Genomic DNA, 22,310 nt, shown 5'->3' with positions numbered 1-22,310 from the left:
ATTAACACACCATTTACTTTTTAACAAATAATACATTGAATGAATTATACTATAGTTTCACAATAAACTCTTCAACTCTTCTTGTTCTAATTTAGGTTATTTCTTTTTTTTTTTTTTCTATTTCATTAATATTCTTTCATCAAAATAAGTTTATTATACTGTTAAAGTTTTTAACTTCTTTAAGATATTAACTTTCTCCCCACATGGGATCTTTTGAAAAGTCAACAATTAAGCCTTCTTTGTTTGTTTTTACTTTCCATTGGTTCATCTTCATTCAAATTATTTGGCATACTATCAATTATAGCCGACCAATAATAATTTACTAAAATGAAATTGATAATATTTATAGTCTAATATAGATAAAGCAACATTTATGTACATTGACTAAAATTGCTTTTCTCTTTTATTTTTGTTTCTTTTGGCGTGTAGTAAAAAAAAAGCGAATTGTTCTAAAGTTACAAAATTGTCCCAATATCGTCATCATCAACTTTCTCCCGCCTGTACAGGCAAATTTTTGAAGCCACATTCATTTATTTTAAATTACTGAATTGGGGTTTCCTATCAGTAGATCACTTGACTAATTTTCCTTACTGGGGTACTCTTTAGTTAATGATAACAATTGATGCCGTTTAGCTATCTCCTACACTGATAAAAAAAATGTTTTGCAAAAGACCTTGAAATAAAATGAAAACTATAAATATGGTGTCATAAGTCCAATTTGAAAAACTCTAAATTTTGAATAGTACCATAACACAATAAAATACACTATTTAGAAATGGATGAAAAAAATCCAACAACAGAATTAAGTGTACCCAACATAGAAGCAGTTGGAAGTCATTTACAAGTCCAAGATCATGAGATTAATTTACAAGCGATCATATCTAATCCTCTTTCCATTGGTGAAGTTGCTACTACATTAACTGAATCCCAAAAATGGTTTGTTTTGAAAAGATTACATTTTGATGCTTTAGTGTCATTAGATGAATTACCACCTCAAGCTAGTTTTATATTTGAAAAAATTGAACAAATGACCACTGAAGAGGCGGTTGAAATATTAGAAAAAAACATTGAAGAGCACGAGACCGATGTTAATATTCCAGAAAATGATTTAGTTCTTTGGAAAGAGTTAGTTGAAAATTCACATAAGTTCACCAAAGTTCAATTACAAGAAAAATTGGGTAGTAACTCATCGTCATCAGTGGAAGGTGAGAAGACAGCTGACGTCGAAAAAGGTCACGAAATTGTTGATTGGGATTTGCAAGTTCGTTTAGAAGCAGTATTAGTTGCTTATTGGTCTCCATATCCTGAGGTTAGAGCAGTTACTTTCCCATATGATGATCCAACTATTCCTGCTGAAACTTTTAGAGTTTATTTAATTGCAATCATCTGGACCGCAATTGGTGCTGTTATCAACCAATTTTTTGTTGAAAGACAACCTGCTATTACCCTTGCCATGTCAGTTGTGCAAGTGTTTCTTTACCCATCAGGGTTACTCTGTGAATGGATTTTACCAAAATGGAAATTTAAAATTTGGAAATTGAGTATTGATTTAAATCCAGGTCCATATACATACAAAGAGCAAATGTTGGCCACTATCTTTTGTGGTGTTACTGGTGGTGGAACTTCTTATGTTTCCAGTAATATTCTTATGCAAAAATCCGAAATCTTTTACGACAATAAATGGGTTGACTTTGGATATCAAGTATTATTAATCTTATCTACCAATTTCCTTGGTATTGGTCTTGCTGGAATAATGAGAAAATTTGCCGTTTACCCAACTAAAGCCGTATGGCCATCCATTTTACCAGGTTTAGCATTGAATAAAACTTTATTAACTCCAGCTAAAAAAGAAGTAATTAATGGATGGAAAATATCTGGTTATAATTTTTTCTTTATTGCATTTGTTGCCTCATTTCTTTATTTCTGGGTTCCAGATTATTTATTCCAAGCTTTATCAACTTTTAATTGGATGACCTGGATCAAACCTGATAACCAAAACCTTGCAGTGGTTACTGGTTCAGTTGGTGGGTTAGGATTAAATCCAATTACTACTTTCGATTGGAATTATTTCAGTTCTATGCTTCAACCACTTCAAGTTCCATTCTTTTATCCAGTTAATAATATTATTGGTATGGCTATTGCATTCTTCTGTATCATCGGTGTTTGGTATTCTAATTATAAATGGACAGGATATTTACCAATCAACGATAATGGTCTTTATACAAATACTGGAGAACCTTATTCTGTGAGACTGGTTGTTGATGCTAATAGTTTATTTGATCAAGCAAAATATGCTGAAATGGGTCCACCATTCTATACCGCTGCCAACTTGGTTGTATATGGTGCTTTCTTTGCCATTTACCCATTCCACTTTGTTTACGAACTTGGTATGAACTACGATCAAATGTGGGATGCTTTTAAGTCCTTCTGGAGAGTAATTAAGGACTATAAAAAATCGACCTACGACGGCTTTGATGATCCACATAGTACTATGATGAGAGCCTACCCTGAAGTTCCAGAATGGGCTTATTTAATTATTGTTGTCATTTCTTTGGTATTGGCCATTTTGTGTGTCAAAGTTTATCCAGCTGAGACACCAGTGTGGGGTATTTTCTTCGCATTAGGTATTAACTTTGTGTTCTTAATTCCATTAACTACCATCTACGCCAGAACTGGATTTGCATTTGGATTAAATGTTTTGGTTGAGTTAATTGTTGGTTACGCCATTCCAGGTAATGGATTAGCCTTAGCATTCATAAAGGCTTTAGGTTATAACATTGATGGTCAAGCACAAAACTTTGTTAATGATTTGAAACAAGGTCATTATGCTAAACTCCCACCAAGAGCTGTTTATCGTGTTCAATTATTATCTATTTTCATATCATCTTTCATTCAATTGGGTATATTGAATTTCCAAATTAATGGAGGTATTAAAGATTATTGTGAACCTGGCAATACTCAAAAATTCACTTGTCCAAGCAGTAGAACCTTTTATTCGGCATCGGTGTTGTGGGGGGTTATTGGTCCAAAAAGAGTTTTCAATGGTTTATATCCAATTTTGAGATGGTGCTTTTTAATTGGATTCTTGATTGCATTCCCATGTATTGCCATCAAGAAATGGGGACCAAGAAAATATGTTAAATATTTCGAACCTTCAATTATCATTGGTGGATTCTTAAACTATGCTCCATATAATTTGTCATATTATATCCCTGGTCTTTATGTATCATTTACATTTATGTCATACATTAAAAGAAAATATGAAGCATGGTGGCAGAAATATACTTATGTTCTTTCAACTGGTTTGAATGCTGGTATTGCCTTTTCATCAATCATTATTTTCTTTGCTGTGATGTATCATGAAAAAGATATTAACTGGTGGGGTAATACTGTTATGTATTCAGGTGTTGACTATGCTATGACAGGTTGGTTGAATGCCACAGTTGATGCACCAGATGGTTATTTTGGACCAAGAGTTGGTCACTTCCCTTAGACATAGGTGTCATTATTGAAGAAATAATAATCATTTTCTTTTAGTTGATGATGATTTCTATATTATAATAAAAGCAATAATAATATATTATGTAAATTTTTATTTTCTACGGTTTCAATAATCTAAATGTAAACTAAAATAGCTTCCCCCCCAACCTGTAAGGAACGACAACTCTGATATTATTATTATTAGTAATATTATTAAAAAGCCTATTTTGTAAACTATGAACAATGTATATATATATAAACAAAATAAGGTAAAAACAAACAAGTTTAAAAAAATAAAATTTGTTCAATGAATAAAAAATGTAAAAAAGGGAATTGAAAATTAATAATCAATTTATGATAAACCAAAGAATCAAAAACAATATAACAAAAGATAAAACCAAGTCCCTTATCAAAGATTTGTGTTTAAACAAAATTATATAAAAAATGGGGGGAAGGGAGGAGGAATGGGGGGATATAATAAACAAACACCATGAAACAAAACAAAAACTAAAATAATAAAATTAAATTATTGGAGGAAAAATAAGAAATATATCTCTGTCTATCTAAAGTCTAAAATAATCAATATTCGTTATAAATTAGAATAAAATGGATTTAACCAACTCTGACACTTCTTCTTTTGAAAAAGTCCATTACTTTCCTGGCTGCACTTGTTTCTTTAGTCGCAGTAGATGCTCGTTTTGATGTTGATGACGATGAGGAGGAAGAAGCTGCTGGAGCAGATGAGGATGACGAAGATGTTGTTGATTTTGATGTTGTTGAGCCATTTGAATTTGTTTGTTTGGTCTCCTTTCTCATTATATTAGTTTCATTCGAAGGTTCCAATACTTTTCTAGTTGTGTTCATACTTGTTGGTTTCAACACTGTGGTATTATTTTCAGAATTGGAAGGTACTTTGCTAGTTGCAAGTGAAACATTTGAGTTTGATGAATTGTATGAACTGTAGAATGATAATAAACTAAATCTATTACGCTTTTTCACATCTTTATTTTCTTTATTTTCATCGTTGTGATGTCTTCTGGCAGCAATTGTGTGTCTTCTCTCTATTGGTTTGGAATCAACATCTTTTTGTTTCTTTATGGATTCTTCCTTTACTTTTTTCTTCTGTGAAGCTGACTTCTTCAAATCCACTTTAGTCTTGCCAATATCTGCTGAATGTTTTTCCGGTTGTTGCTGTTGTTGTTGTGATTTCTGTCCTTGTAGACTCTTATCTTCAGATTTAACTTCTTCTGGTTGTTTAGCTTCAACAGAATTTACTTCTTCTGGTTTCTTAATGTATTCTTCAACGGGGACAATAGGTTCATACATAACAACATTTTCCTGCTGTTGGGTCTCCTTAGTCAGTTCTTCACTCTTGCTATCAGAAACAGTTTCCTTGGATTTCTTCTCTACTACTAAACTAGTTTCGTCAAATTCTTTATGCTTGATATCCAAACCAATTCCATTTGGTGAAGTTTGTGAATCGAAAACAGGTACTTGATTGATTTCTGGAGTGGCAATAGCTGCATCAACAATTTCTTCAAAAGTATTTTTCGAAGGCGAATGACTTTCTGTTAATTCTAAAGTGTCAATTTTATCCTCTAAATAACTCAACACTGAATTTCTTTTATTGTCAGGGGAAGAAGAAGAATGAATCAAATTCTCTTTACTCAACACGCCATTAACGTGAACATGAGTAACAACAGAGTTTCTTCTTGAAGTTGCCTTTGGTGAACAATTAGTAAAGTTGCCAGAATCATTTAATGACCCATTTGATTTAGGTGGTGAAGTGGAAATAAACTGCGTCATTGGGAAGTTTATTGGACTAGGCATCTTAAGGACATCAGTAGGATTTTGGTTGTTGTGTATTAAAGCAGAAGACATTGAAGATGGGTGATATGAAGTTGGTCTTGGCTTCTTTGCGGCATGAGGCAATTTTTGTGCATCTTTACTTGGTGGTGGCAATAATATTTTGTGACCATCTGTTGTCTCTGTTTCTGTTGCCGTGTTAGCTTTAGTAGGACTTTCCACAATTGTAGATATTGTCGATGATCTCGGTATGTACTGTTGCAGTTGTTGATGATTGTGAAGTCTATTTTCCTCATGAACGACTGCTTTCAATGCAATACTAGCTGAAGAGTATGAATTCGATATTGAAGCTGATTTTTGATGACCACGTACAGGAGATACAGTGCTTGGTTTCTTTGGTGATGGTGTTCCAGATAATTGCAAAGTATCATTAGACTCATTTATCGATCCATTGGTTGTTGTTGTTGTTGCTCCTTCACCATTGGTGACAGCATTAGCCATTGATGGCGTGGCTGATGGAGATGAATACAATAAACTAATACTTGTAGAAGAATATGATCTTGCATGCGATGAAAGTGGTTGGGTATGAGTAACTCTTGGTGCTGGTGACATCAATGACGATGAATTGGTACGTTCATTGATCATTGAGTATCTCTTATTTGGCTGTGGTGGTTCAACGGCAATAGGTTGTTGTTTTTCACTGTGAACTTTATCCCATTCTGGTTGTCTAATTGATAACAAATTGGCATGGGAGCTCAACCATGGATGATTTCTAATATCATCAATGCTAATTCTCTTTTTTGGATCAGAAACAATTATTTTTCTCAACAAATCACGAGCTAAGGGGGAAACATATTCTGGGAATGTCAATGGAGTCTTACAAATATAATGGTATAATTTGATAATATCAGAACCATCTTCATTTTCTGGATCGTCATCAAATGGTAAATAACCTGCCAACATGGCATATAATATTACCCCCAATGACCAGATATCCACTTTTCTTCCTTCGTATGCAGTTTGTGATAACACCAATTCGGGTGCAGCATAACAGGGGGACCCACAACTGGTTTTCATCAAATCGTTTTTATCGCGATTATATGAATTTACAAAACCAAAGTCACTAATAATGACATTTCTATGCTTATCTAATAATAAATTTTCCAATTTTAAATCTCGATGAATCAATCCCTTGGCATGCATGTAATCAACTCCACTTACCAATTGAGCAAACAATTTTTTGGCAACGTTTTCTTTCAAATACTTGTGTTGCAAAATATAATCAAACAACTCACCACCAGATGCATATTCCAATACTATACCAATATATTTACCACTTTTCATCACTTCAACTAAATTGACGATATTTGGGTGGTTTAATAGTTTAAGCGAGTTTATCTCTCGGTGGATTTTGATTTCCGAATCGGAATCTTTTGTTATTGTCGATCGTTTAATTAATTTAATGGCAACTTGGCTGGGATGTTTACCATCTTTTCTCCAACCAAGTTTAACTTTACCAAATTCACCTTCACCAAGGGTAGAACCAAGTATATATGCACCAAATCGAACTTCTCGATGTATTTTTTTGGCAATATGTGCGTGTGAAGATGAAGAAGGCATTTGCTGATGTTGATGATGAGTTGACGTTGGTGGTAGTGATGGCATTTCTACTGTTCTCGGAATACAACTGTTTCCAGATGGGATACGATATGAAGATGTGGATGAGGAAGAATTTGAACGTTGATGAATTTTGTTGAAATTTATTTCAACTTGCGATGGGATTGTCGACATAGTTTTATACTAAACAAACAATCTATCTAAATTAAGTTTTGTTTGTTGGTGGGTGATGGGTAATGGTTTGTGGAACTTGTTGTTCTTGACTATTTTTATTTTTGTTTGTAATTTTGCGCGTCAAACTTGTTTACAATTTAAACAAATTAAGACGAAAAGAAACCCAAAAAAAAAAATTATAGATTTGTGAGTGAGTGAGTTGTAAAATTTAATCCAATGAAAAAGACAACCCAAAAATAAATGTCGTTTCCCTCTCTTTTTAAAAACACTTGTCTACTACCAAACCAAAACAAAAATAACTTCTGTTAATATATGTTGGTCAGATAATTGATGATGATAATGATTTGAAGTTGTAGGGAATAACTTCCACTGGTAAAAAAAACTTGATTATTTCTGTCTAAATAAAAAGAAAATAAAGAAAAAGAAGTAAAAAAAAAAAAAAAAWAAAAAATTTTTAATTTTTGGTTGTCTCTTAATTCTTTCTGTTTTGTTTTGTTTTATATTTTCTTTCTTTCTTTCTTTCTTTCTTCAATGGCTGAGTGTGTGTGGGCTGTGGGCGTGTAAATTTGTTCAAAGTCGTTTGTTATTTTTTCGTCTTGTTCTGGGATGTGACACAAAAGGTATAATGGCTTAAAATTCTCTCAATAATTTCCTTGTTCTTTTATTTTGTTTGTTTGTTCCTTTTAACAATCAACCCTTTGTTATTTGACGATATATGAGCTAAAAAAGAAAATCCAAGAATATGGAAACACCACGACTAATGATGACGATGATAGCTAGTTAATTTTACAACAACTTAACTGGGAAAGAAGTAGCGGTAATTATAATTTAGGAGGACCAGATTGCAGCAGGAGGAGAAACAATGACTTGACGAAACAATTACTTTTCCGTTTTTGTTTTATGAATTTCTCGTATAACTGACGTCCCAGGATGTTTGCTGATGAAATGAAATCTCAGACGATATGGGGAGTAATGGCTTCGATTAATCGTTTACACACTTTATGCTTCAGTTTTGTTCTCGTTTCTTGTTGAATACAAGACAACTTATTGTAATGGGATAATTTATTCTTCTTTTGTAAGTCTATGACCACTTTGTTTCCAATAAAAAGTATAAAAGGTTCAAACAATCCTTCTAATAACTTCACAATATTTGTATTTTCTCCTTTCCTTGAGTTGGTAGATGAGGATAAGAGGATCACTGAAATTTGGTTTGAATTAGTTTGAATTGCAAAAAGTCAAATAACAACGACACAAATATGTTATTCTTTTCTTGGTTTCTTCGAATTTGAAAATTTGAACTGAGTACAAATATAATTCCAGACTATTAATCTTGTTGTGTTTGAACTACTAAAGTAGGAATATGATAGTAATAGTGGTTATTGAATACTCGAAATAAATCCGGTTAATAAAGTAAAATAGAAACAAAACCAAAAACAGAAAAAAAAGTTGAATTAAAAAAAAAAAGTAGGAGAAATCGATTTGATTAAAAACAACTACAAAAAACAAGATATAATAAAGAAGAGTTTTTAAACTATAATCAATATTAGAAGAAAAAAAAGAAGAAGTTTATATTCATCAGAATTAAAGTTGTAAAGTAATACTGGAAAGAAAACAAAGAAAATAATACACAAATTGTTTAAATTGTTTAAAAGTTGGTGTTGAATTATGATGATGAACTATGATTATGATGATTTCTAAGAATAACACACACTTTTCTGCTTCTTTTCTGAATTCGGTTAATTATATTTTGGTTTCTGTGTCTTGATTGGTTTAGTATTGTTGTTCCTGTACTGATATTACTAAATTTTATAAATACTAGTTAAAATATTTAAATTCTCTTTTGTTCCTTATTGTTAGTTGAAAGTATTGGACACATATTTTGAGAATGATAAAATTTCATGAGGTTTATTAAACATTTCAACATGAACTAAAGAAAAATGAAAAGAATGTGGTCAATGTTACACAAACCTGGTATGGACCTGTAGAATTATTTTTTTTTTTACTCCTGACAAACTTATTGTAAAACATTTCGACGTTTGTGTAACAAAAGTTATATTGGAGGTCTTTGTTTATTATTACTCTAAATCAGGTAATTTAGTTCATACATTACTAAATGAATGGATATCCACCACCACCACTACCACTTGACTCATTCTTATCTTCCTAACTCGAATACAAATGTCAAGATGTTCATGAAATGAAATTACAGACATACTGTATGATAATTTCAACTAACTGCAGCATCAGCATCACCAACAACATTATCATACGTTTTTTATTTTTTCAATTCTGCATATTCTTAATTAGGAAATCATATTACATTCTTGATGTCCGTTAGTATTTTGGCCTGTTAAAATGGAGAATTTGATAATGATAGATCACCAATTTAACTAAATTACTAACAACAACTCTCGACATATAATTCGGAAGGAGAGGGGGGGTTGGAAGAAGTAGAGTAAGTATTTTCCAAGGTCATTTCTTATATACACCTGAAAAATACTAGGACTAGGTGTGGTATTGTCAACATTATTTTGTGGATTAATTCTCCTAATGTTTGTTCGTTATTGTTGCGATGGTAACCAAACCCAAAACTAAAATTCCGAGTAATTATTGTCAGTATTGTTAACTAACTAACAATCAATTTCATCATAAACTCCTTTCTTTTGTTATTGATCATTTCTCCCCGTTTTTGTTATTTTTGTGTGTGCATTTTATTTCAACATCATCACTAATTGTAAGAATGAAGTGAAGAATGTGATAATTTCACTTCTCCTCTTTCATTCCTGTAACCAGTTACTTGAAAATATGAGATTTTGTTATTTCTAGCATATGACCAGAATAGACTGAAAAAAAGAAACCATTTATCGTTATTGTTCTTATCACCGCTTGGTTTTCTATCATGAGATTTATAGTCAAGTGTGGTTTAGATCAAAGATAAATCGATGAACTAAACTTTCTCCACACGTAATTTGTTTTTTGTCTTTTTTTGTTTTTCGAACCCCGCGATTCTACAACTTAACTAAAACTCACAATAACTATCGACCATAATTAACATTAAACTTTTTGATATATCACATTTTTCGTGAAATATTCCAATGATTCCAGTTTTTCAAAGTTTTCTCCATTATTTTCTTAGTATTATTTTTTCATTTTTGTAAAGTCCCATCATTTGCCGAAGGTAACTTGATCATCGTCCTAACAACCTAAATACCAGCAACCCAACGTTCTATGCAATTTGATTTTACCATTACGATAGTAGTGATGGTTATCAACAACAAAAATAATAACACTATTAAGCGATAAAACACTTTTCTTTTTTTTTTCTTTCTTTTCAGATTTCATTGTTTGTCTTTTGCTGGTGACTCTCTTACATGATTGTTTCTTGTACTACTTTGCAACCGTTTTATAGTTGGTACCACCATTGATCTATTTTTGTATTTGCTCCCCCATGTGTTGTTATTGTTGTTATGTTTTTGGACAATTCTTTAATTATTGCAATGAGCTTGAAGATATGACGTTATCACCATCAACAATAATTCCAATGTACCATTTTGTGACGTATGTGGTTTCAAATTGCAAATCTATGTTCTTGTACATTATCGACTGTTTTTCTTTTTCCTGAATAAGCCACCTTGTATTTTGTATCAACCAATCCTAAAAACTCTAAAATTATTTGTAATCAAGTTGTTAAGTACAAATGGCAACAATACTTTGCTAGTCTTGTTTCTACGATTTGAGTTTTCAATTATAATAATGTGAAACGAAGGAATAATAAGAAAAATATTATATACTATGATTTAAGTTTAAGGTTTCGTTGATTCTGTTACCTTGAGTTAATTATTATTATAAATCAATTTGTTTTTGAGATGGTGATGGCAGCTCAATGCTGTCGTGATTTACTGGATTGTGAATCGGATTTGTTTTAGATCGAATAATTGCTTTCTGTAGGCTAAAAAAACTTTGAGACATTTTTTGCATAGAACAGGCTGTAACACAAAGTGAAATTTATGTTATCTACTACTACATCATCAATGTCTTCTTCTATACTCTTTTCCACGACTTTATTTGATGGTAAACAAATAAACTTTTTTGTATGTGACTAATTCCATACTTCAATAGGAATTGTGGGTAATGATGGTGGTGACGGTATATTGTTGGTAAATTGAACGTAGCTTCCAGATGTAAATATAAGAAACCAGATATTACTAAAACGGTAGATACTTTGAAAACCATTCTATTTTGATCTTGAAAACAAAACCACAAAAGATTGAGGGTTTCCTTGTTGGTATTTTAAAAGGTTTTAAATTTATACTTTACATTTGATTGACAGATACTTTATTTGTATTGCTTATAGCTGTTATCTTGATCACAAATGCTTTAGTTTTGTTTCATCATGGATTATTTTAGACTAGTTAATCCTGTCAATCATCAAAGTTAATTAAAATACGAAGTTTTGAATCTCGAGGGTTTTAGCTCTCTTTTTTCTGTAAACTTCTTGATTGAAACAATTCTAAGTTAAAAGTTTAGCAAGCAATATTATGTCAATTATAATTCTTATTGTACTGATAGTTTTGAGTAAGAAAAGTTAGAATTATAGTTTGGCTCTTTATCATTTTGATTTATAATTACACTTTTGGTTTCAGTATTGTAAAAAAAAATACCAATAACACCTTGAAGCAAAGATAAAATTGGTTATGATAAATTTATTTATTCAAAATTCACTAAATGCCTTTTATTTGGAAAACAGAAATTGGTAGAATACTGATTTGTCTGGTTTCTTTCCAAAATGGCAACTATTAATTCATTTTTTGGTTTAAAATTGTTATGAAATTTAGCAAAAAATATTAGATCACCCAAACTGTGTGTTAAGAGCTCTTTCAATCACATCATCAACTCTTCAAGTTGAATATCTAGAGCTTAAATTTAGAAAAGGCAAGAATGAGATAAGAATATAGAATAATTGTTATTCATCAGTTTTGCAACCTGCCTCCAGTCTCACGATATCTAATGTTTACATATTGAGCTTGCTCACACGACCACAGATCACGATGATGAATGATGATGAGGAGGAGACAAAGGAACAAACAAAAAAAGAAAATCCAATAATCCATTCGCGTCCCCTAATTTTTTTATTTATACAACACGTCTTTTTCTTAAATAGTAATATAATACCACAAATACTGACAACCCCAACACAATGACTCAAACAGAAATTGAACAAGTTGATCTTCATGAAGAAGGATCACATCCTCAAAATATCAACGCTGATGCTGAAGTTGAAGCAGAAGAAGACGAAGATGTTTTGAATGGACCATTATTGATTGAGCAATTGGAAGGAAATGGGATTAATGCCTCTGACATCAAAAAATTAAAAGCTGAAGGTTTTCATACTATTGAAAGTATTGCCTACACTCCTAAAAGGCACCTTATGACAGTTAAAGGAATTAGTGAAAACAAAGCTGAGAAAATATCAGCTGAAGCTGCAAAATTAGTTCCCTTGGGTTTCACCACTGCCAGTGAATTCCATTCGCGTCGTTCTGAATTAATTTGTTTAACCACTGGGTCAAAACAATTGGATACTTTATTAGGAGGTGGTGTAGAAACAGGTAGTATCACAGAAGTGTTTGGTGAATTTAGAACAGGTAAATCACAATTATGTCACACGTTAGCCGTTACGTGTCAGTTACCAATTGATATGGGTGGTGGTGAAGGAAAATGTCTTTACATTGATACTGAAGGTACATTTCGACCAAATAGATTGGTTTCTATTGCTCAAAGATATGGATTAAATCCCAATGACTGTTTGGATAACGTGGCTTACGCGCGTGCTTACAATGCTGAACATCAATTAAATTTATTAAATATTGCTGCTGAAATGATGGCAGAATCTCGATTTTCTTTATTGATTGTTGATAGTATCATGTCCTTGTATCGTACAGATTATGCTGGTAGAGGTGAATTGAGTGCCAGACAAACCCATGTTGCCAAATTTATGAGAACTTTACAACGTTTGGCCGATGAATTTGGTATTGCCGTGGTCATTACTAACCAAGTTGTTGCTCAAGTTGATGGTATGTCTGGTATGTTTAATCCTGATCCTAAGAAACCAATTGGGGGTAACATTATTGCCCATTCATCAACAACTAGATTATCGTTTAAAAAGGGAAGAGGTGAAACAAGAATTTGTAAGATTTACGACAGTCCCTGTTTGCCTGAAAGTGAATGTATCTTTGCCATATACGAAGACGGTATTGGTGATCCAAAAGTTGAAGATAATGAGTAGTAAAGTTAGATTATTATTGTTTTAAATGTTTGTTTGTACTATCCCAAAGTTGAAAACTTTGAAAAATTATCGTTGTTCAAAAATCAAATATATGTCTGTAGAATTTATCGTGGCAAGTATATGAAAACTAGTACAGCTTTAATGACTGGCTTTGAACAGGAAATTATAACGCTGGTGGGCACTTCACTGAATCTTCATCTTGCAAAAAATCTGTCGTCATATGTAGCCGAATTGACTTTCAAATACGACCAAGATCTAAACACAAAACAGATACACGTGACTAAAATATTTAGAAGTGCTGTACTAAGAATTTCTTTTACATTTCAAATTGAAATTAGCTATTAAAATGATGTTTCAATAACAACATTTGGTCTTGATCATGCATATAATAACAATCCACCAGATTCTTGGTAGGACCTCCCAAAAAAATACGCCAAGACCAAAATGAAACAAGGTAATACCTAGATGAGAATGTAAAAAAGAGATTTTCAGTAGCCCGTGGTTTAGATCAGAGCTCTCCTGTGATGAACTCCAGTATGTTCTTCCCGCAAAGTTGGGACAGAGCAAAAAAAAAAAAGGAAAAAAGCCAATACTAAACTAAAATTAGTGACTCATTTACTTGTTTTTGAGACTACTTTAATAGCAACATGAGTGCTTACAGTATCATTTGTTTGTTGTGATCAAAGCAAGACAAATGAATGTCATAATAATATCCAGTTCAAAGCGTCTTCTACATCTCAGTTTGTCAGTTTATAGGTACTAACAATGACAATAACAATGTGTTGGATATCTGGAATTAAAGTATATATCTAGCTAACAAAAGATTGATTCGGTTGAATATCCATTAAACACGGCAATTTATCTAGTTCATTGTTTTCAAATTTGATGATGATGATGCCGTTTAATGTGAAACTGGCAACCCTGCATACAGGAAAAGTAGAAGAGAAAGAAAATAAGGATTATCTAAACGATCTTCATGCTGAAAGCAAAGGAACAAAAAAATTTTATCTTTTTCATCAGTGATTTTGAGTCGAGCTGCACGACCTTGCATCATTACTGCAATAGTAAAGTTTTGGTTTTGTCACATCCCGCAAATAAAAAAAGAAATACAATTAAAAAAATTTTCCTTCTGTGAAAAGGCAATTTCGGGTCTAGTAGTAAACAAAGCTTAATAATTTCTCCCATTCAAATTTACAACGGACGATGCAGAAAGTAGTTTTCAAATTCAGTTTCTTTTCTTTTATATATTTTTTCTTACTTTCTCTTCCTTTCTTCCTGACAGTATATTAATAAATATTCTTTTTAACTTATTTTTCAATCAAGAAGGTACTGAAGATATCAATTAACTCTCAGTTAAATCCATATTACCAGTTGTGGAATAATCAGAAGAAAAAAAAAAAAGAGAGAAAAATCACGGGAATTACGTTCTCAACAGAAAATAACAATAATTTTTTTTTATTCATTCCAAGGTATAACAAGAACGTTAGGAATAATATAAAATTATCACCAAAGCTGCCATCAACGTGTGTCGACAACCAATCGACTCCTCCCTTAACTAGAACCATAGAACCTCAACATTTGTTTCTATAGAAAAATGAAGTTTGAAAAAGGTAAAGTGAGAATTTTGCCTAAACCATCCCCTACACCAACCAACCCACAAACCCCATTGCCATTACTTCCAGCTCAAACTAAACCTGTAAACTCAAAAAGAAAATCAGCAGCCAGTACACCTGGAAATGAATCAAAGAAATCAAGAAAATCAAATTCTACAGCTTCAACACCCAACAGTGCTACACCAACATCAGTCGGAACACCTCCACAGAAAACTTCCAAACCAACAGGTCATAGGCCAGTGACTTCATGTACTTTTTGTCGTCAACATAAAATCAAATGTAATGCTTCAGATAATTATCCAAACCCATGTGAAAGATGTAAAAAAATGGGTTTGAAATGTGAAATTGACCCCGAATTTAGACCTCGCAAAGGGTCACAAATCCAATCATTGAAACTGGATGTTGATGAATTGAAGGCCAAGATTGAAATGTTGACTAAAAATGAATCTTTGCTCACACAAGCTTTGAATCAACACAATTTGAACCACGCTTCGCAACAGCAACAACTGTCTGGATCGCAATCTCAACAACAACATCCTCCAAATCCACAACGTGCATTGTCATATACGTCTGCAAACTCATCACCACAAGTTGCATTTAGCAATGCATCGCCAATTCCTTCTGTGACAAGTATTCAACAAAATGCACCGTTGACTCACGAAAATTCCGACAATTCTCCATACGCTTTAAATACACCAGAAAACATTGAAGAATTACAACCAATCTCAGAATTTATTTTGGGTGACGTTACTTTGCCATTAAACAGGGCCAATGAGTTACACGACAAGTTTATGACCACACATTTACCATTTTTGCCAATAATAATATCTCGATCTGCCACCGAATTGTATCATAAATCTCAATTGCTTTTCTGGGCCGTGATTCTTACCGCAAGCTTATCAGAACCAGAACCCAAACTTTATATGTCGTTGGCATCCTTAATTAAACAATTAGCAATTGAAACATGTTGGATTAAAACACCAAGATCAACTCATGTTATCCAAGCCTTGATCATACTTTCAATATGGCCGTTACCTAATGAAAAAGTTTTGGATGATTGCTCTTATAGATTTGTTGGATTGGCAAAGAACTTGTCATTACAATTAGGTCTACATCGTGGTGGAGAATTCATTCAAGAATTTAGTCGGAATCAAGTAAGTCTAGGACCTGATGCAGAAAGGTGGAGGACTCGTTCATGGTTAGCAGTTTTCTTTTGTGAACAGTTTTGGTCATCATTGTTGGGGTTGCCACCTTCAATAAACACTACTGATTATTTATTAGAGAATGCTCGTGTTGATAAATCGTTGCCTAAAAATTTCCGTTGTTTGATTTCGCTATCTATTTTCCAATGCAAATTAGTTAATATTATGGGTATTAGCGTTACTAGACCAGACGGTTTATTGGAGCCTCTGAATCGTGCTGGTTCACTTAGTTTATTGGATAGAGAATTGGAAAGATTAAGATTTAAACTTCAATTTGAAGAAGGGGGGCCAATTGAAGTATATTATTTGTATATTAAATTGATGATCTGCTGCTTTGCCTTTTTACCAGGTACACCTATCGAGGATCAAGTCAAGTATGTCAGTTTTGCATATTTATCAGCAACAAGAATTGTGACAATCGTTTCTAAAATGGTGAATGACATTTCATTGATTGAATTGCCAATATATATCAGACAAGCAGTGACATATAGTGTTTTCATGTTGTTCAAATTACATTTGTCAAGATATTTGATTGACAAGTATGTGGATAGTGCTAGACAGCTGATTGTTACTGTGCATCGTTTATTTAGAAACACGTTGAGTTCCTGGAAAGATTTGCAAAACGATATTTCTCGAACAGCCAAAGTTCTAGAAAATTTGAACATGGTGTTGTATAATTATCCTGAAATATTTCTAAATGATCTGGAAAATGAGGATTCAAGTATTATCACCAGAATGAGGTCACATTTGACAGCATCTTTATTCTATGATTTGGTTTGGTGTGTACATGAGGCAAGAAGACGATCAGTACTTGATAAGGGGAAAAGACAGGCTCAGCCTAACAAGAAAATCTTGCCCTTGCCATTTTACAACCAAATCACTAAGGATGATTTCAAGACAATTACCACGACATCACCTAATGGAACTACTATTACTACATTAGTTCCAACTGATCAAGCTATGAATCAAGCAAAACTGAAATCTTTTGATTCTAGCAAACCACTTGAAATAAATGGTATTCCCTTACCTATGCTTGAAGCTACTGGTTCAACAAGAGAAGTTTTAGATTCTTTACCCTCGCAATCTTTACCCTCACAAGCACCAACTCTTCAGCAGTATCCAATGCAGCAAGATCAACAACAGCAAGAACCATCACAACAACAACAACAAAAGCACCTGCAGCAACTGCAGCAATACCAACAACAGCAGCAATCGAATCAACAGCAACCACATCTTCAACATCAAAGACAGTTTCAACAATCACCACCACCGCAATTTTCAATGATTTCTTCAACGCCGCCCCTTCAGCAACCACCTTTTATTTTGGCAAACTCACCGTTACCACAAACTTATTTGCCAAAGATTGATGAAATGAATATGTCACCAGAAGTAAAACAAGAAAACTCTGTTGCTCCATTTGCATCTCAAATCACCAACTTTTTTGATCAACAAACAAGTGGATGGTTTAATAATGATAACCAAGATGACGACTTTTTGGGTTGGTTTGATGTTAATATGATGCAAGAGAAATAAGATTCTACCTCATTAGAATGTAAATAGTTAGTAATTATGTTAATATGATTTTGTAATGAATAAGTTTAGTGTATTTTTTTATTGAATTACGAGTGATGGCAATTAGCTGGCCTCACTAAGGGTTACCAAGTTAACGTTAGTATAAATAAATTAATTAAAACTATAAGTTAGTAAGAACTTTTTTATTTAAAGAAACAAAGTATAAAATCTACGCAAAACAAGAATTGAAAAAAGACAACGGTATAATAAGAGAGCTCTAGATTAAAAATCACCTAAAGGAGCATTGTAAGTGACATTTTTATAATCCCAGTAGAAAGTAAGCTCAGATGGGTAGGTACTATTGACACCACATTGTTTAACAAAGTCAACATCTCCAATTCTTTCTTTAACGAAATTTTCAAAATCATCAAGTTTACAAGAGAACCCTGGACCAGTAGCACATTTTGGAATTGGCACGACAGCATCATTGATAATGTATCTAACATAAGCATCGTTTCCACATTGAAGTTTTTCTGTGTATATTCTGGCACCTTGTGGAACAATAGAAGAATGGACGTATGGGTTAGGGAATGGGATGTAAGATGTTGGTAAATCTTCAGCTGGTTCCAATAATCCTAAAGCAGAATGAAAAATTTCCAAATCAGTATCATGAGCAAATGATAACCATACTTGATTGGAGTTTTTAGTGTCTTTTAAAAGTTCTAAAGAAGAATTTAAAATCACTGAACCAATGATTCTGGTGTAATTGTTACCAGCACCATTAGAATAATAGTTGGAAAGGTCATTACCATAAGAATATTTGATAAACTCTTCATTGGTGAATAAATCACAGAATGGTGAGCTTCCTCTGACATTAATTTCATAAGCACACCAACCAAACAAATTGCTAACATCACTTGTAGTCAAATTCAAACCTGGGTTTGGTTTAACTAATCTTTCAGCGATAGCATTTAAATATGTTGTGTTATATTTTTTGGCAGTACTACTGCTCAGTTCTTTGTTCTTGGAACATGCACTTCTTGGAGTCAAACTATTGGCACCAACATCAGCATCTTCAGAAATGATGTTAAACTTGACAGTTTTACCTTCTTCAAAGTCATCACCTAAAAATCCTCTAGCAAAATATCTTGAAGTTTGGTAACATCTACCTGAATTGGAAGAGAAAACTGGTAATGTTGAATTTTCCTTGTATAAGGATCCATATTTGGCTCTAAACGCAGCACCATGACGCAAGGCATTGGTTGTACCGGCATAGGTTCCTTCAGAATTTTTTGGGCTAGTTTCCTTTTCGTAATTGTTTTTATCAGTAACAAAATAAGTATAATCATTTAAGAAAGCCAAATCACCTTTAAAAGTACCTTTGTAGTTTTCAAATTTAGCATAAATTGCTTCTAAACTTTTACCATTACTTTTACTTGGGTATCTTTCACCATGTCTTGAATACAATTGAATTTGAGCAATTTCACAACCAGCAGGGATATCAGTAGAAATCCCATATCCGTTTCTTTGAATATAAGGGGCACTACCGCCAAGAAAATTGACGATGTTATATTGTTGCACAGAAGCTTGTTGTGGAGTAGCAACATCTTGGAAGACACTTTGACCAGTTAATAACAATCCATTGTTCAATAATTTAGAAACAGAAACCATTTTTGAATTTCAATTGTTGTTGTTGCTGTTTAGGAAACAAATTAAAATAGAAAGAGGAAATAAATGTAGGGAAAATGCATACCTATTTATATTACTTTATTTTATTTTCAAATTATTCAAAGGATCGGTTAATTGATCGGCTTCATATTATTAAGTACTATTAATTGAGCCGTGTTAATTTGACTGCTCTTATTAAGCTAATTCATAAATTAGGGGTAAATTGAATAAATAGATAAAGGATGCCACGTGCGTAGAACTACGAGGCGTTATATTTCCATATTACCAGTATTAGTTTTAAATGTTTTTTTGCAAAGCCTGATTGTTGTTATATAGTAATTAATTCAGTTTTGTGTTCCCCATTGACTTGAAATTTAGTGTTTTTTAGTGTGCATCATAATATATTTTTGACACCGAACTACACTGTCAAATAAATCTTTACAGAAAATCAACTCTTACTTCAAACCAATAGATTGATCAAAATAAATGGGATTTACATAGAACTCTTAATTAAAAGCATAGTATTTGCGATTGACCATAGATAACTTATTAAAATGGTGAGTGTAAGATAAATGCGATTTTTAGTAGGAGCACTAATTTAACCCCAAAAAAAAAACAAATGGTGAACTCAAAAGTATACCACGGGGATAATCCAATACATCTCTGATTGTTTAATTGCATATTCATTTTAGTTGCAATAAATGGCACAAAGCTCTAAACAAATTCATTGTTTTGAAAGATGGAAAACTCGTAACCGAAATCTAGTTTGTTTGGGCTACTTTTGCAACCTTATTTGCTGTTTTGTCTATTCATTTGTCATTGGCCAATGCAATTAATTCATAATTTTCACCTGTCAGCCTACATAGAGAGGTTTTCACTGTGTTCCTTTGAAATATATTTTTGTTTCAAAAAATGTTGGCTAATCGTTAGAGGTAGGCACTTGACCTGAATTATCACATTTACGAGTTGACGATATATTGGGAGTGACTAAAATGTTTGGCAAACTCAATTACAAAAAAAAAGAATCTTTATATGCAATATATACATGCTACTCAAGTTTTATATGCTTTTTATGTTCGAAAACTCCTATAATTTGAATTTCAGTAAACTTTAAACTACCAATGAGAGAAAGAACTTTCTCGAAACCACAAGTAAAATCGGATACTGGCAAAATCAATAACTTGCATCCCTTGATTATTCAATTATTCAAAAAACTAGTGATGAAACTATTTATTTTCTCAAACTCTAACAAAAATGCATCGTGTCCCTCTTCACTGTCCAACGTCTCAAATATAGCATTTGGAATATTGTCAGCCAAAAGTTTTTGTTCAGTTATTGTAAAAAGATGATCTGATTCAATTCCTATGACCAACGTAGGGGTTGAAAGATCCTTTAAAACATGAACCAATGGATCACCATTAGCGTCGTTGGGTGCATTGACTCGACCTCGAGAAAGATCATTAGTATCCAATTTTCGACTAATGGCTATGTAACAATTTGCATCAAATCTATTGATAAATTTGGAACCGTTATAACGCATATATGACTGTGCCGAGAAATAAGTTGGTGGATATTTTTCATTTACAGGAGCTCCATTGATAAGCTTTGACCCGTCATTATGCAATAAAGAATGCTCTTCGTGTTTGGTTCTAGGACTGGCACCACCATCATTAGGAGATCTCGGACCCAATTTTCTGCCAAATCTACTTTCAAACGAGTTTCTAGAACGATAAGTAAGCAAAGCGGCCATTCTTGCGGCACTTAATCCAGAATCAGGTTTATTTCCAGTTTCGTAGTAATACCCGTCATCGTAAAAAGGATCACTGAAAATGCATTGTCTTTGTGTCTCATTCCAAGATATGCACCATGCTGAAGTTCTGGCTGCAGTAGCCAATGCGACTACTTTCTGTACGTATCCGGTATTGTTGTAAATTGCCAGGTATTCTAATGCCAACATTCCCCCCATGGATCCTCCAACAACGGCAGCTAACCGTTTGACATTCAATGAATCTAATATCAATCTCTGTATTCCAACATCATCCTTGAATGTTACTAATGGAAATGAGGGACCATAAGGCTTACCAGTGCTCTTGTCAATTGTGACTGGTGAACAAGACCCATAAGGCGATCCAAGAAAATTTATACAAATGATGAGATATCGAGAAGGATCAAAAGCTCTATCAGTTCCAAGTAATTCTCCCCACCAATCGTCAACATCAGAAGACCCACTCAAAGCATGGCATATCACTAATGCATTATCAGCGGTCTCATTCAACTTACCCCAGGTCTTGTAAGCAACAGGAAAATTATGTAATGTTTCGCCACACTCTAGTGTGTATTCAGGGATTTCAACTATGGTTTGTCCCGGCACAAGCTTGACATATGGATTAGTTTGTAACTGTTCTTCTGTCACGTCTTTGTATGTCATCGTTAGTTAATGAATGATGAAAAAAGTGAATGTGACAATCAAAAAGAAAGAAAAAAAAATAATTAAAAAAAAAAACGCTCAAGAAAAAACCAAACTAGACAGAGCAAAAAAAAAAGGATCTGTCACTTTAACTCCAATTCGGGTGATGAATTGTGGATCCCGATACGCCCACACGAAAAAGTCATACAAGTAGATTGACGCTTAACTTGTTAATTCTTTTTATTACCAATAATGTCACTCTAGCCTTGTCTTTGATGATGTCTGATAAATGAGAGTATTTGTTTCTAAACGCTTCTTTCAAGCCACCAGAGTCATTTTTAGCGCAAACAGTTGATCCACAGACTTCTCTATTTTTTTCCACTGATTAGCTTGCTGCAAAATGAGTCAGCAAAATTGCGTAATTTATCGTGCTCTGTAATAAGCCTCACTAAGAAAAAAAAAAAAAAAAAATTGGGTATGAATGTAAAACAAAAAACTGTATACTACATACTAAACATTAAAACTAATACAATCCACCACCACTAATC

General features: G+C 32.9%; 6 protein-coding genes across 6 annotated transcripts; 3 read left to right on the top strand and 3 right to left on the bottom strand. All coding sequences in view use genetic code 12, as the record gives it.

Annotated features, from left to right (window-relative positions):
- Positions 1-775: 775 nt before the first annotated feature.
- OPT3 (Opt3p) lies at positions 776-3,493 on the top strand (the record flags this gene model as incomplete). The annotated part of the gene is made up of 1 exon (XM_708344.2): positions 776-3,493. The coding sequence occupies one exon, from the start codon at positions 776-778 to the stop codon at positions 3,491-3,493; it is 2,718 nt and encodes a 905-aa protein (XP_713437.1).
- A 599-nt stretch (positions 3,494-4,092) lies between these two features.
- CAALFM_CR02210WA (protein kinase) lies at positions 4,093-7,077 on the bottom strand (the record flags this gene model as incomplete). Its single annotated transcript, XM_708346.2, has 1 exon — positions 4,093-7,077. The coding sequence occupies one exon, from the start codon at positions 7,075-7,077 to the stop codon at positions 4,093-4,095; it is 2,985 nt and encodes a 994-aa protein (XP_713439.1).
- Positions 7,078-12,274: 5,197 nt separating this feature from the next.
- On the top strand, positions 12,275-13,360 carry RAD51 (recombinase; the record flags this gene model as incomplete). The annotated part of the gene is made up of 1 exon (XM_708347.2): positions 12,275-13,360. One exon carries the CDS (start codon positions 12,275-12,277, stop codon positions 13,358-13,360), a length of 1,086 nt encoding a protein of 361 aa, XP_713440.1.
- A 1,594-nt stretch (positions 13,361-14,954) lies between these two features.
- On the top strand, positions 14,955-17,708 carry SEF1 (Sef1p; the record flags this gene model as incomplete). Its single annotated transcript, XM_708348.2, has 1 exon — positions 14,955-17,708. One exon carries the CDS (start codon positions 14,955-14,957, stop codon positions 17,706-17,708), a length of 2,754 nt encoding a protein of 917 aa, XP_713441.1.
- Positions 17,709-17,969: 261 nt separating this feature from the next.
- On the bottom strand, positions 17,970-19,358 carry PHO113 (acid phosphatase; the record flags this gene model as incomplete). Its single annotated transcript, XM_708349.2, has 1 exon — positions 17,970-19,358. The coding sequence occupies one exon, from the start codon at positions 19,356-19,358 to the stop codon at positions 17,970-17,972; it is 1,389 nt and encodes a 462-aa protein (XP_713442.1).
- A 1,195-nt stretch (positions 19,359-20,553) lies between these two features.
- Positions 20,554-21,783, bottom strand: MET2 (homoserine O-acetyltransferase; the record flags this gene model as incomplete). The annotated part of the gene is made up of 1 exon (XM_713190.2): positions 20,554-21,783. One exon carries the CDS (start codon positions 21,781-21,783, stop codon positions 20,554-20,556), a length of 1,230 nt encoding a protein of 409 aa, XP_718283.1.
- Positions 21,784-22,310: the final 527 nt, after the last annotated feature.

This window comes from Candida albicans, chromosome R (genome assembly GCF_000182965.3).
Source record: "Candida albicans SC5314 chromosome R, complete sequence".
Lineage (NCBI taxonomy): Eukaryota > Fungi > Ascomycota > Pichiomycetes > Serinales > Debaryomycetaceae > Candida > Candida albicans.
The sequence above is the reverse complement of the archived record's forward strand: the minus strand, read 5'-3'. Positions and strand labels throughout refer to the sequence as shown.